General features: G+C 49.1%; 1 protein-coding gene and 1 long non-coding RNA gene across 5 annotated transcripts in view; both read left to right on the top strand.

Moving 5' to 3' along the window:
• The window catches only part of CACNG7 (calcium voltage-gated channel auxiliary subunit gamma 7), a 29175-nt gene extending 27085 nt beyond the window's left edge, over positions 1–2090 (top strand). For all 4 annotated transcript variants that reach the window (XM_032271123.1, XM_032271124.1, XM_032271121.1 and 1 more), the window contains one exon: positions 160–2090. In XM_032271123.1, the coding sequence (XP_032127014.1) occupies positions 160–647 (488 nt within the window). In that variant the 3' untranslated portion in view covers positions 648–2090. The remainder of the gene's footprint in view (positions 1–159) is intronic.
• A 1773-nt stretch (positions 2091–3863) lies between these two features.
• On the top strand, positions 3864–7341 carry LOC116544635. Its single transcript, XR_004265981.1, has 2 exons — positions 3864–4278; positions 7071–7341. It is a non-coding gene; the product is annotated as an uncharacterized LOC116544635 (long non-coding RNA).
• Positions 7342–15839: the final 8498 nt, after the last annotated feature.

The raw sequence follows: 15839 nt of genomic DNA, 5'->3' as shown, positions 1-15839 counted from the left end.
GAGGTCCTGGGGAAGGAGAGGGCTGGAGCCCTGATCCTAGGTCCTGGGATAGGAAGGGGCTTGGGGTGGGGACTCTGAGTCCTGGAGTTAGTGGAGACCAGTTGGGGTCCCGGGATGCGCGAGGGGCGCCCCTGGGACTCTGACCTTGCCTTGCCGCAGGGGGCCGGCGTGATGTCCGTGTACCTGTTCACCAAGCGCTACGCGGAGGAGGAGATGTACCGCCCACACCCGGCCTTCTACCGCCCGCGTCTCAGCGACTGCTCCGACTACTCGGGCCAGTTCCTGCAGCCCGAGGCGTGGCGCCGCGGCCGGAGCCCCTCCGACATCTCCAGCGACGTGTCCATCCAAATGACGCAGAACTACCCTCCCGCCATCAAGTATCCGGACCACCTGCACATCTCCACCTCGCCCTGCTGAGGTCCGCCCCTTGGAGCTCCCCTGCCTCCTCCTCCTCCTCCCCGGGGGTCTCCCTGCGGTGCAGCCCCCCTTCCCTCCTCGGGACTCTTCGCTCCCACCCGAAGGAGGCTTTGCCAGCTTTAGGCCACGCCCTCTCCCCAGTGGCTCCGCCCACACCCTGCCTCATTTCAATGGCCGCGCCCCTTTTTCCTGACCTCTCCGTTTCATTGGTCCCTCTCACTAGCAAGTGACTCCTCCCTCTTCATTTCCCCGCCCCTTTCCCTTAAGACCCGCCCCTTTTTTCTGACTCCTCTTCAAGAAAATTAACTCCTCCCTCCTCCACCTGTTCTGCGCTGGGAGCAGCCCGCGGCTGTGCAGGCGCCCAGCTCCCCGGAGCTCCCCAACCTCCGACCTCACCGCAGGGGCCCTGGGTTGGGAAGCAGGTTCGGGCAGCCGCCGGGAATGCCGACCATCTTCTTCTCCCTTCTGCTCCGGGCTTCTTTTTTCCCTGCCTAATCTCACCTCCTGACCTGCTGGGTCACCGGGTGCAGCGGGAGGACCGGCTTGCTCCACCCACAGCCGCGGGATGGGATGGGGAAGGGGGCTGGAAGCCACGGGTACGGTTAACCTGGCCGCTGGCCCTTCCCTTCCCGCCTCCTCTGCTTCCCTGGGAGGTCCCATTCGTTCTCACCGGCTGGGCTCTTTTCTGCTTCCTGAAGGTTACCTGCCTTTTAGGGGGCTCTTGTCTAAAGGATCTTCTTGCTTTCTCAGCTATCCTTGGCTTCTTTTTCGTCTTCCTCCTTCTTTAACTCTTTCTCTCCTTTCCTTCCTCCACCCGCTTGTCCCAAGCTCCTGAGTGCATCCAGCCGTAGGCACACACCAGGCGGCCAGAATGGGGACCCTAGGGTGGAGGGAATCACCCCCGCGCCATCTCCACACCTGTGCCCGCCTCTCCCCCCTCGAGGCCCCGTCGAGGGAGGGAGGGGCAGTAGCGGGGGTCGACGCCCCCCCAAACCTCTAAGTCTTCCATTTTCTGGCTCTCCACCTCATTGACGTCCCTCTTCCCCCCTCAGAACCCCAACTCTGGCCTCTCAAGGGCCCGTCCGCCCCGTTGGACAGATTTTGGGGGGAGAGGTGGTCACCAGGAACTCGCCCACCCCCTCTTCTTAGGGAAAGAGGGGCAAGGTAGCACAGTGCTGTACACGGAACCAGAATGGCCCCCGGGGTGGGGGGGAGGGGGGCAGGGGAGGGACGGGGGCTTTTAGTTTGCATCTTGGGTGGGAGGGGGGAGGAGGGGACCCGCCGCAGTTAACCTGACTTTACGCAGAGATTTTTAACGAGGCTGGGGGGAGGGGGGCACTGGGGGTGGTGACAGGGTGGGGTGGGGGGCCTGGCTCTGTTATTTACCGTGTATCATATGTAAATATCGACAGAAACTTCAATAAACTTTATTTCAAACACGTCTCCGCCTGCCCAGAGGGAAGGGATTGGATACATGGGGCTTAGCCTAGGTCTCTGCTTCTAGGGTTGCAGGCCTAACGTGCTGCAGAATAAGGTTAGATGGGTCGTTGTTAAAGACTTAATCATCATCATTATCGATGGCAGCGCTTTATACTTCAGCCCGTGTAAAGCATGCAGGACGGTTAATGACACTGGTCAGGATCAATAAACACTTTCTCTTGGTATTACTATGACCATGTAGACTACTGTTACTCGCCTTCCTTTGACATTCATTGCTGCTTTTAACTTTCTTCCTAAGCCTGCACGTTCAATTTATTGGCCTCATTTTGCAGATAGGTCCAGAGAGATGAAATGATGTATCTAAGATCACACAGGTGGAAATTGGCAGAGCCATTTGCTAAACCCAAGTTTGGGCTGGGCATGGTGGCTCATACCTGCAATCCCAGCACTTTGGGAGGCTGAGGCGGGCAGATCATTTTAGGTCAGGAGTTCGAGACCAGCCTGGCCAACATGGCAAAACCCCATCTCTACTAAAAATACAAAAAATTATCTGGGTGCTGTGGCTCACACCTGTAATCCCAGCTACTCGGGAGGCTGAAGCAGAGAATCACTTCAACCTGGGAGGCAGAGGCTGCACTGAGCTGAGATCACGCCACTGTACTTTAGCCTGGGTGACAGAGTGAGACTCCATTTCAAAATAATAATAATAAAACCAAGTTTATCTGGTTCCAAAGCTTGGGATTCCTCCTGCTTGTACCAGGCAGTGGTGGGTTTTCCCAATGCTTGGCTCGGTCCCTCTGTTGAGAAATGACGGCTACCGTTTACTGCACACCTACCTGAGCCAGACGCCTTCCTTCCTTACGTGATCTCATTAGACATTCACAGCAGCTCTGTACAGAGGAATTATCACCCCATTTTTTGCAGGTGAAGGAGGCAGGCTCAGAAAGTAGGCACCACAATCTGCAGTCTCACCCACTATACTGAGAGACTGAGAACAGCCTAAATGTTTGATAAGCTTATTCTTGGAGCGCATTGTAAAGGAAGCACTGTGCCACATCCTCCCTTTGCCTTGTATTGATGTGGCCTCTTAAGAATCCATCAGAGCAAATTTTGCAACTACAGTCACAACTGTTAACAACCATAGCCACATTTATCAGCTCATCATTAGGGGCTCAGATGCTGCACTAAACACTTTTTTTTTTTTAATACAGTCAAGTTCTCCCTACATTTCCCAGGTTGGTCTTGAACTCCTGGTCTCAAGAGATCCTCCTACCTGAGCCTCCCAAAGTGCAAGAATTACAGGCGAGAGCCACCCTACCGGCCCAGCACTAAGCACTTTTGATTATTAGCTCACTGAATCCTTCCAACCATCCTGTGAATCAGATATTCCAATTAGCCCCATTTTTTTTTTTTTTTTTGAGGCGGAGTTTCACTCATGTTACCCAGGCTGGAGTGCAATGGCGCGATCTCGGCTCACCGCAACCTCCGCCTCCTGGGTTCAGGCAATTCTCCTGCCTCGGCCTCCTGAGTAGCTGGGATTACAGGCACGCGCCACCATGCCCAGCTGATTTTTTGTATTTTTAGTAGAGACGGGGTTTCACCATATTGACCAGGATGGTCTCGATCTCTTGACCTCGTGATCCACCCGCCTCGGCCTCCCAAAGTGCTGGGATTACAAGCTTGAGCCACCGTGCCCGGCCTAGCCCCATTTTATAGATAATGAAACTGAGGCTCAGGGAAGTAAGGCCGTCCAGCTGGTAAGATGAGGAGAATTCATGCCTGGTCTGTCTGACCTCGGAGTCCACACTCTTCACTGCTCTAATTTACTGCTATGGATTTGGTGCAAACTCATTCTGTGACCTTGAGCAAATCTTTTAATCTCTGGGGCTTCAGTTTCTTTTTCTGCAAAAAAGATTTAAAAAAATACCAAGAGTAGTGATTGGTTTAGAAGGATTCCAAATCCCTCTGGAATAGGGAGGGTGGTGGGGGTAAGTTAGCGGGAAAGAGTTCTGAATCAGCAGAACTGGACTCCGGAGGGAAATATTCTGAGTCATTTTCAATGATTTCACACATTTCTGGAGGTCATACTTAAGATCCGGGACTGCAAATAATGTCTCAGATTCGTTGTCAAAACTAAGTGATTCGTAGTGGCTGCTTGGAGCCCAGTATTAGAAGGATTCTGAACATCTGCTCAGTGGGAAAGAATGTCGCCATTGATTGGTGCTGTCTGCTGTGCTGCTCAATTGGTGCTGTCTGCCTTGCCTGCAGGATGGGCTGTGGTGACGCACATGCTAGATATTTGCTAACACTACAGGGAAGTTAACCCAAAATCCTAAGGTTTGTGTTCTTTTTAAAAAATCAAGCTAGTTCTTTTGTTTACTGAACTTTGAACATGGAATGCAACCCCACAGTTCAAGATTGGTGTTTTTTATTTTGTTTTAAAGAAATGCCGTGAAAAGTTCCACCTTTACCCAAAGTAAGTCAGGATGTCCTAACATTCTGAAATCCTCCTCTCCCTGAGGCATGGCATTATTAGTTTTTAATGTATAATTTCAGGAATACTCTATGCATATTCAAGTATATTTGCATGTGTTTAAATCCACATACAGACGAGTATGTGGTATACACATTTTTTATTTTATTTTATACATTTATCATGTAATGTACATAGTTCTGTTCCTTCCAGGTTCACATGAGAATGCATGATGGAGCTCGTTAGGTATGTTATATAACTCTACCTTACTGTTTTCCAAGGCTGCTTAATAACAATTGTTTGCATAAATTAATTGCATAATTTATTGAGTGCTTACATGCCAGCCTCTTTGTGTTTCAGTCCTAAGCACTTTACATTCTATAACCCCAGGAGGTTTGGTACTCTTAGTATCATTCTCACTTTATAAATGAGCTCCCTAGACACAGAGAGGTTAATTAGCTTTCTCCTGGTCATGCAGCTATTAAGTGGTCAAGCTAAAATTTGAATCCTAGGAGTCTCCTGTGTCTACAGCACTCATCCTCTAAGCGGTGTGTGTGTGTGTGTGTGTGTGTGTGTGTGTGTGTGTGTGTGTGTGTTTGAAAGGGATCTCTCTCTGTTGCAGTGGTACTATCTCAGCTTACTGCAACCTCCACCTCCTCAGTAGCTGGTATTACAGGCATGTGCCACCATGCCCGGCTAATTTTTGTATTTTTAGTAGAGGTGGGGTTTTGCCATGTTGGCCAGACTGGTCTTGAACTTCTGACCTCCTTGGCCTCCCAAAGTGCTGGGATTACAGGCATGGGCCACTGTGTATATAGAAGCCACCTGGTTCCATCTATTTATCAATGATCTATGTCTCCCTGAGCTCAAACTCCTGAGCTCAAGCAATCCGCTGACCTGAGCTTCTCAAAGTCCTGGGATTGCAGGCATGAACCACCACGCTGGGTTCTATTCACTCTTGAGATTTAACTTACATGCTCCTTCCTCCAGGAAGCCTTCCCTGAGCTCCCAAGCCTCCATCAGGGTCTGTGTGAATCCTTCCAACCTGCCCTATCCTGCCCTCCTTGGGCCACGTGCTTCTTAAAGTGTGACCTAGGGACATCCCTGAGACCCATTTAGGAAGTCCACAAGGTCAAAGGTATTTTTATCATAATACTAAGATATTTTCCTTTTTTATTCTATTCTCTCATGAGGGTATAGAGTTTGGAGGCTTCACAAGAAGAACACGATTGATTGAATGCAGAAGCAGATATGAGACTTTGACTTTCTTCTATTGAGTCAAATGTTGAATTGATTTTTAAAAATATAAGCCAACAATATTTTATTTTGGAAACTCTAGTTATTTTTATTAAAATAAGTTGCTTCTGTAAATATTCAGTGAGTTATTTTACTTAAATACATATTTTAGATTTTTTTCTCAGTTTGAATTGCAAATATGCAAAAAATCAATAGACATAGTACAAATTTAAAAAGCTCTTTGAGGTCCCCTACAATTTTCTTTGTTTTATTTTTAGACAAGGTTTTGCTCTGTTGCCCAAGCTATCATAGCTCACTGCAACCTTGAACTTCCAGGTTCAAGGAATCCTCCCATCCCAGCCTCCTGAGTAGCTTAGACTACAGGTGTGCACCACCATGCCTAGCTAGTATTTTTAAATTTTTTTGTGAAGATGGAGTCTCAAACTCATGGCCTCAAATGATCCTCTCACATTCGCCTCCCAAAGTGTTAGGATTACAAGTGTGAGGCACCAGCTCTCTACAATTTTTAAGTGTATGGAGGGATCCTGCATTCAAAGGTTTAAATGCTAATTCTGTATGTCACAGAGGCAGTAAGGTCTGCCTCATTCCTCTAATGACTGTACAGTGGTCCACTGCAGAGAGGTAATTTATTTTAACAATAAACTCATTTTAATTATGAATTTATGTATTTATTCTTCTTAATTTTTACTTTTTTTCTATTTTCTTTTTTTTTATTTAAAATTTTTTTACCAAGGACACATATATTTATTTATTTATTTATTTGAGATGGAGTTTAACTCTTGTCACCCAGGCTGGAGTGCAATGGTGAGTTCTCTGCCCACTGCAACGTCTGCCTCCCAGGTTCAAGTGATTCTCCTGCCTCAGCCTCCTGAGTAGCTGGGATTACAGGCATGTACCACCACGCCCAGCTGATTTTTGTATTTTTAGTAGAGATGGGGTTTCACCATGCTGGCTAGCTTGGTCTCAAACTCCTGACCTCAGGTGATCTGCCCGCCTCGGCCTCCCAAAGCGCTGGGGTTACAGGAGTGAGTCACCATGCATGGCTCCTAAAGTTAATAGTCATGATTTAAAAGTTTCAGCATCAGAGAAGGGTACAGAGAAAGCAGCTTTTGGCTGGGCATGGTGACCCATGTCTGTAATCCCCACACTTTGAGAGGCCAAGGCGGAGTTTGAGACCAGCCTGGCCAACATGGTGAGAACCCATGACATAGTTAATCTCTCCTAAAAACACAAACTTAGCCCCGTGGGGTGGTGCATGCCTGTAATCCCAGCTACTTGGGAGGCTGAGGCAGGAGAACTGCTTGAACCCTGGGAGGCGGAGGTTACAGTGAGCTGAGATCACGCCTGGGCAACAACAGTGAAACTCCATCTGAAATAAATAAATAAATAAATAATAAATAAAAATAGCTTTCTCCTCGCTCTTCTCAATTTCAGCTTCATTTCCCAAAGGGAATGACTGTTACCACTTTCTTACTTCTTCTAGGCCAGTGGTTCTCACCTGGAAGTCATTTTGCCCCCAGGTTACATTTGGCAATGTCCAGAGATATTTTTGGATGTCACAACTCAGGGCTGGCGGGGACTGAGGTGCTATGGGAACCTAGCAAGACGCTGGAACACACCCTGCAATGCACGGGACGGCCACCCCTGGCAAAACAGCAGCTTGTCTCCGATGTGACTAGTGCCACGATCATTGAGAAAGCCTCTGCCAGACTTTTATCTAGAAATCAATAAACAGAAATATCTTCATTAAGATATTTCCTTTTTTTTAACCTTTATTTTTATGGACACATATGGGATCTTCCTAAATTGATTCATAAGCTGTGATTCTTTTTACAATTTTTTAATTTTGAGACAGGGTCTGTCTCTCTGTCACTTGGGCTGGATGGAGCACAGTGGCACAACCTTGGCTCACGGCAGCCTCAACCTCCTGAGCTCAAGCCATCCTTTCACCTCAGCTTCCTGAGGAGCTGGGACTACACTCCTGGTTCATTTTTTAAAAATTATTTTCTGGTCGGGTGTGGTGGTTCATTCCTGTAATCCTAGCACTTTGGGAGGCTGAGGCGGGTGGATCACCTGAGGTCAGGAGTTCGAGATCAGCTTGGCCAACATAGTGAAACCCCATCTTTACTAAAAATACAAAAAATTAACCAGGCGTAGTGGGCGACGCTTGTAATCCCAGCTACTCAGGACCCTGAGGCAGGAGAATCACTTGAACCTGGGAGACAGAGGTGGTGGTGAGCCAAGATCACGTTACTGCATTTCAGACTGGGCAACAAGAGCGAAACTCCGTCACAAAAAATATATATATATATTTTTTGTAGAGTCGGGGATCTCACTATGCTGCCCAGGCTGAGCTTCCTGAAGTGCTGGGATTACAGGCCTAAACCACCGTGCTCTGCCAGCTGTGATAATCTGCAAGAGATTAGGGACCTCTTTGAGAATCAGGTAAAAGCTACGGACCCCCAGAAAAAAATACTCATACAAAATTTGGTACATAATTTCAGGGGCTTACTGACATCCCAGTAGCTCTGCCAGAATTCCTTGGATGTGTGATTTTGAATCACGGTCTTCAGCAACAGAGAGATCACTAAGTGCACCCTCCTCTTCTACAGATGAGAGAATGAGAGAAGGAAGGTGCAGAAAGAACTGAGGTTTGGCTCCAGCTTCCTCGGGGAGGCAAAGGAGAGCGCGGATTGGAACTCGGGCCACCTGGCTCCCCAGCATTGGAATATTTCCACTTCACCCTGAATGAGGACGTTTTAGAAACGCTGATCGACTCTTCCTGGTACAGCAGGAAGACATGCCACCACCACTCTGTTCCTCTTGAGAAAACACAAAGGCCCCAGCTGTTGTTGATGAGAAACACTCGAGCACCTGGGAAAAACCACACACTCAGGATATGAGGCAGGGAGACGGGTTGGTTAGGGACAGGAGGTTGGGACTGGCTGTGTAGGGGATAGAGACCCTAGAATATGTCTCATTCCCTGACTCATTCATTCGTTTGTTCGTTCATTCATTCATTCGTTCAGCTTCCCTGGACCGAGGACTCCTGTCCGCCAGGGCTGAGCTGGGATCTGGGGGACATAAGTAAATCAGACCCATGCCTGTCCCTGAACAGCTCCTGCACCAGTGCAGAGAAGACCGACCCACGTGTCAATCACAGTGTAGAGTTGCTGTGGCTTAAGGGAGCCAGTGCAAGGCAGGTTGGAAGCACTGTTGTAGACCCTGATGTGGGCGTAGGAGGTCAGGGAAGGCTTCTTGGAGGAAGGAGTGTGTAAGTTGAATCTCAAGGAGCTGGGGATAGAGCCAGGTGCAGTGGCTTAAGTCTCTAATCGTAGCACTTTGGGGAGGCTGAGGTGGGCAGATTGTTTGAGCTCAGGAGTTTGAGATGAGCCTGGGCAACATGATGAGACCCCGTCTCTACCAAAAATACAAAAAAAAAAAAAAATAGCCAGTGTGGTGGTACACACCTGTGGTCTCAGTTACTGAAGAGGCTGAGGTGGGAGGGTGGCTTAAGCCTGGGAAGTCAAGGCTGCAGTGAGCCAAGATTGTGTCACTGCACTCCAGTCTGGGTGACACAGCAAGACCCTATCTCAGAAAGAAAAAAAATGGATAGAGGGTTTGCCAGATGGCTGAGAGATGGAAGGGGGTTTCCTGCAAGGAAACCACCCAGGAAACCCTCAGAACAGGAAGGAGCTGGGAATGCTAGGGAAGACACCGGAAGGAGCTGGGAATGGTAGGGAAGACACCTTCAGTCCGCAGGAGGCAGCAATGGGGGCGGCTTACGATAAGGCTGGTGTTCTCGGCAAAAGGACCTAGGAGGTAAGGAGCTTCGATTTGCTCCCAAGGGCAATAGGGGGACGTGGGAGAATTTTATTATTTTGTGTGTTTTGGGGGACAGAGTCTTGCTCTGTTGCCCAGGCTGGAATACAGTGGCACAATCTCTGCTCACTGCAACCTCTCCCTCCCAGGTTCAAGTGATTCTCCTGCCTTAGCCTCCCAGGGAGCTGGGATTATGGGTGCACACCACCATGCTCAGCTAATTTTTGTATTTTTAGTAGAGACAGGGGTTACGCCATGTTGGCCAGGCTGGTCTCAGTCCTGACCTCAAGTGATCCACCTGCCTCGGCCTCCTGAAGTGCTGGGATTACAGGTGTGAGCCACCACACCTGGCGAGCTCTGGGTCTTACAAGGCTGAAGTTAAGATGTCAGCTGACTGTGTCCTTTGCTGGGGGTTTGACTAGGGAGAGAGCTACTTCCAAGCTCCCACAGGTTGAGCCGAATTCATTTCCTTATGGTTGTTTGACTGAGGTCTCTGTTTTCTAGTTAGAAGAAAATACTCGCTCTCAGATCTTTGCCACAACGAGGCAATTTGCTTCCTCAAGGTTCCCAGGAGAATCTCCTTTGCTTTGGTTCTTTCTGACCGCCTGATCCTTTTCTAAGAGATCACCTGATTAGGTCACACCCACCTGGGGTAATTTCTTTTTTAATTAAGTCAACTGATTCGGGACTTTAATATATCTACAAAATCCCTATACCTTGCCATATGATGTCATGTAATCATGGGAACGGCGTCACCTCCTAGTGATAGGTCTTGTCCACACTCAAGGGAAGGAGATTCTCTCAGGTGTGCACACCAGGGGGTGGGAATCTTGGAGATCATTCTAGAATTCTGCCTACCATAATTGGAAGTGAGGATCGAGGACTTCCTCAAGGGAAGGGACTAGCAAACCTATCTCTAACCCTGCAGGCTCTAGGTCTTGGCTTATGTGAAATGAATATATGAGCAAATATAGAAATGTGATCTTTAAAAAGTCCACCACCTGCTTCTTCTGTGACTCCCCTTCTGAAGGGGGCTTCCGCAGCTGAAGGGGTGATCCGTCTTTCAAAATGAAGTCAAGAGATGCTGTCTCATTCCTTTTTTTGTTTTTTGTTTTTTTTTTTTTTTGTTTGTTTTGTTTTGTTAAAATACGTGGTTTCACCGTGTTGGTCAGGCTGGTCTTGAACTCCCGACCTCAGGTGATCCGCCCGCCTTGGTCTCCAAAGTGCTTGGATTACAGGCGTGAGCCACCGCGCCCGGCCCCTGTCTCATTCCTTAAAGGGGTACATATATGACCCACACATTCACTGCTAGATGTGTGCCCAAGAGATATGAAAACATATATTCACACATAAACTTGCAGACAAATGTTCATGGTAGCATTCATTATCCCTAGTAGCCAAAATGTAGAAAAACCCCAAATGTTCATTGATACATGAATGGAGAAATAAAATGTGGTATCTCCCTCTATACTATGGAATATTCTGCCATGAAATGGATGAACCTAGAAGGCATCATACCACAATTAGCCTGAAAGCAGCCGGACACAAAGAACAATACGTTGTATGATTCAATTTCTATGAAATGTCTAGAATAGGAAAATCTATACAGACAGGAAGTACATTAGTGATTGCCTAGCGCTGGGGTGGGTGCTTAGATTGGGGATGATGGCTAAGGAGTACGTGGTATCTTCTTGGACTAACGAAAATGTTCTAAAATTGATCTAAAGTTGATGATTGCATAGCTCTATACAGTTAAAAACCGTTGAATTGTACACTTTAAGTGGGTGAATTGCATGATATTCGAGTTCGATCTCAATAAAGCTGAGGAAAAGAGATATACTCTCTTTAGTTGTTGAAATAAATCATGAGGTAATCATGCGTCACTTAGTGTCACAAAATTACCACTAGAAGAACTAACACATGAGGAAGAAGGGAAGGAAAAGTGAGGGCTAGTTAATTTGTTATCTGTGAGAAAAATAAATAATGTATAATGTTGATACATCCAAAATAAAATTATTATTTAGGGATGTCAAGGCAAGTAAGAGAAGAAATGGCTAAGAATGTTAATAGGCTTTTCCAATAAGGAACAGGATGTGAGGTGGGACAGGCTAAATTATTTTTATTATGATCCCTGCGTACCCTTAGACTCTTCTCTCTTTCTTTCTTTTTTAACCATGAGCCTATATTGATTTGACTGGAAAATATATTTTCATTTAAAATAAAGAAGTTCCCCTCAGTTGCTAATTTGTATAATTTCACAGTTCTCAACCAGGGGTGATTTTGTTCCCCAAGGGACATTGAGCTATGTTTGAAGACATTTTTGGTTGTCCCAAAATGCTATTTTTAGGGTGCTATTTGGAGGTGCTGTTGGCATCTAGTGGATAGAGGCGAGGAGTACTGCTCAGCATTCTACAATGCACAGGACAGCCTCCACAACAAAAAATTATCCAGCCCAAATGTCGACAGTGTTGAGGCTGGGAAACTCTGACTTTCAAAATCATCTTCATAGTTTCATCAGTGCGGTTATACCAGCACAGGCTCTGGAATCTGACGTCCTGACCGATTTCCTCCCATGTAGCTTACCTCTCAGTCTCAGTCTTCACATCTTTAAAGTGGGAGCTGCTAACAGAACCCACTTCTTTTGAAGGTGGAGCCAATACCCTCAGGCTCCTTGGAGTCTGTAATATTAAATGTCCATAACCAATATCGATTATCATCGCTGTTTGCTGATGTATTCTCCTCCCCCCTCACCCCACCAACCCAGCAAAAGAGCAGAAAATAAACAACTATTCCTGAAACGAATGAATTCCAGGCCCCTTCCCTTGGGGGCTGTGTTTCTTTGCTTCTAAACCAGGAGTGTTGGAATGCATCTCTAAACTTTCCCCCCTGGGGCAGGGTGAGAATTAAGTGAAATGACCTAAAGAAATTTCAGTACAAATGTGAGATGCCGGGTACTGAAAGATACCACCCCTCCAAGAGAAGAGACCAGCAGAAGCAAACACCAGGTGAATAGATGTAGGGAACACAGGTGATTGTAGTTTGTGCCAGCCCCCTGGAGGGAGCAGCAAAGGTGTGTTGGCTTAAATGACTATGAATTTCACCTATTGTTGACCGCCCTCCACCTGGATAACCCTAATGTCTCAGCCTCAGGTTACTCATCAGTAACATGGGAACGTGGATGCCCACACTGCAAAGATTCTGTAGGAAGTCCGTGAGAGAGTCAAAGTGAAGCATGCAAACTGCCTCCCATCAGCCATGGCTAGCTCTTAGCTTTTGATAACATTCAGATGAGAATCCAGTCTTGGGAAAACTGCTTGCCTGGAGCCACGTGCAAGGCCCCTTCCCATCCATGTTCTCACTCAGTTGGAGGTGGCTTCTGTCCCCTTCATAACCAAGAGCAACTGAGTTTAGAAGAAAAGTGTTGTGTCCAAGGTCACGCGATGCCTAGGGGGCATCTGTGAAATGCGGACCCAAGACCAAACTTCCAGATCCTCATTTCAGACTCTTCCACCCCCACCTCTTCCACCCCCACAACCTACTAGCTAGTTCCAGAAGGACAGGTCCGTGCTTCTCAAAACTGTTGGTAGACCCTACCCAATTCCAGATGGGTTTCTTTAAGACATATTTGCACCCAAGCTTTTCACATTCTACTCTCGTTCCTGGCCCCAGCCCCATCTTGGGGGGGGGCATCTAACTCTACCCCTTCTTCCCCAACAGGTTTGAACTAGGGGAGGGAAGGGGGATGAGAAAAGAAAAAAATGTTGGTGAAAGTCAAAGGCTTGCTAACGTTGTAAGTTTAATATTGTTTTATTTGGGGTGTGGGGGGCGGTGAGGAATCTTTGCCCTCGCCATTTGGAGGAGGAGCGGTGGGAAGACCCCAGGGAGTTGCGCTTTCCCTTGGATTTTGGGAAAGGGGAGCATTCCTGGGGTCCTTTTGAAAAGGCCCTCCCCTCATTTCCGGCCGCCGCTGCCAGCCTTGGCTGGGCGCCTGGATCCTGTTGCTATGACGACAGGAAGAGGCGGTGGCGGCGGCAAGCGATGCTGAAGAGAGATGGAGGCTAGTGGGGGTGGGGGTGGTGGCATTGGAATGGGGGAGGGGGAAGGGATGGGGCTGGGGACGCGGGCGGGGGCGGGGGCGGGGGTCCTCCATCTCTGACCTCCTCGGGGCACCTCAGCCTGACCCCTCTCCGGCTATTTTTTCCGGGCTTCCTTTGGGTGCCTCCCCAGTCTCTGTGTCTGCCTCTGTTTCTCCGGATCTCTCTCTCTTCCTGTGTCAGTCCCTCTCCGTCTGTCTCTCTCTGGGTCTCCCTCTTCTTTTCCTGCACCTGCCTTTCTTTCCCCAGGTACCTTCTGCCATTCAGACCCTTCCACCCTCTATTCCTTTCATTTACTATCTTGCTCCCCCGCTCCCTCTCTGCACCTCTTGCTCTCTTTAAAGCTCCCCTCTCCCTACCAAGACCTTGCCCCCATCCCCACTTTCTCTCCCTCCCGGCTCTCCATTTCCTTCCCTCTCCCCCCACCATCCTCGCAGTCTCTCTCTCTCTGTCTGTCTCTCCCCATCTGTCCCTCCTCCCCCCTCTCTGGATGACTCTCTCCCTCTCCCTTCTTTCCTTCTGTTTCCCAGATCCTGACCCCCCTCCTTACCCCAGCCCTCCCTCATCCCCCTCCCCCCAGACCCTGGGTTTCTCTCTTTGGGTCTCAGTCCCTGCCTTCTCTCTCTGGATATTTCTCTGTGTGTGTCTCTCCAACTTCCTTCTGCTCCCAGCCGCTACCTCCCCCAAATTTCTCCCTCCCCCATTTCTGTTTCGCGGTCTCTGGGTCTCTCTCTTTCCGTTTCTCCTCGTCTCTCTGTGTCTCTCTCCCTCCCTCTCTGGATCTCTCTCTCTTCTTCTCTGGCTTCCTTTTGCCACTCGACCCTGCCCCCCTCTTTCCCTTCCCCCATCCATCTCCTCTCCCAGGCTCCCCCATCCCTCAGCAGCTCCCCTCCCCCTCCCTCCCTACTCCCTCCCTCTCGTCCTCCAGCTCCGCACTTTACCCAGCGACACGAGAACCAAATTGTCTCCTCACCTTTTTTTTAAATATATATATATATATCCCGACCCTCACTCCCTTGGGGCCCAGGCTCAGAGCTGCCCCTCAGCCCCCGCCTGGCCTCAGCACCCCCATTCCCCATACGCCTCCTCATCTCCACCCCCCCAACCAGGTCGGACGCCTGGGTCCCTCACTGCTGGGGGAGGGGGAAGCAGCGAGAATTGGGAGCCAAAAGGGCTTTTCTGGGGGGGGTGCCAACAGGGGGGGGCTTGAAGTCCCCTCCCCCGAGCATCGGAGAGTTGACCTATCGTTAACAGAGGTGAGACAGATCTTTTTATTAATCGGAGGTGGGTGGAAGTAGAATAAATGTTCTGTGCCCCCCCCAATTCTGGAGAAAAGAGCTGGTCCCCTTCAGAAGGAGAAAGGACAGTGACCCCCTCAGATCCAGAAGCTTTAGAATTGGGGGTCCCCTGCTCTCTTCTCCCTTGCAGCTGCTAAGCAATGGACTAAAGGAAGAGTCCCTAAAACCAGATTGCCCCCCAAATTGACAAAATGGAAAGATCTTCAAATCTTTTTTTTTGGACGGAGGGAGAATTTCCCTCCTTTCCCTCCTCTTCCCTTCCCCTCTTATCCCAGGTTGTTAGGGGCCTGGGTTACAGGCTCAGCCCCACTGAAAGCAGAGATCTATTAGGACAGGGCAGGTGGCTGTGCCGGCGGTGAGGGGCACCAATTCGGGAGAACAGGCCAAGAGGTCAAGAAGAGAGGAAACTCAGCATGTGGACAGAAAGGAGAGGAAGGGGCCCGTGCCGAGGCTGGGAGGCTGGGGGATGCCGGGTCCAGCGGGCTGCTGAACTGTGGCCTGAGGAAGGGCTGCGTGTGGGCAGACTGAGTTGAGGTGGGGGAGGGAACACAACGTGTGGGGCACTAGGCCCAGTTGCCATGGAGACACCCCCCCTAGACAACCTCTTTCCACAGCCCCTCCTGGGAGCAGCCCCAGTCTGAGGCCAGCTGATGAGGGGCAGTGGAGACGGGGAAGCCACCAGGAGGCCAAGGTCACCCCGTACTGGGACCTAGCTGCTGCTGCTGCTGCTGCTTTTTTTTTTTTTTTAATTCCCCCTTCCTCTGAGGTTTCCAGGCTCTTAACTATAGTGGGTTTGGGGGAAGAAGTTGAGGAAGCAGTGGTGGAAGCAAGTAAGGAATACACGCCCCGAGGCCAGCTGGAGTGAGGGGGACGGACAGGGCTGGGGCATGGTGGTCGGGGAGAATGTGGAGGAGAGAAATGAAAGAACCACGGGGCAGTGGGTGCAGAGTGGGAAAGTATTCCTCATTTAAAAGAGAGTTGTAGTCTTGTGGATCACGTTTTTCGGAGGGACACAGTCTCTTGGGGGGCTCTTTCTGC

This window comes from Sapajus apella, unplaced genomic scaffold (assembly GCF_009761245.1).
Source record: "Sapajus apella isolate SASKATOON/1434 unplaced genomic scaffold, GSC_monkey_1.0 scaffold224, whole genome shotgun sequence".
Lineage (NCBI taxonomy): Eukaryota > Metazoa > Chordata > Mammalia > Primates > Cebidae > Sapajus > Sapajus apella.
This window is presented reverse-complemented; position numbering and strand designations above follow the sequence as displayed.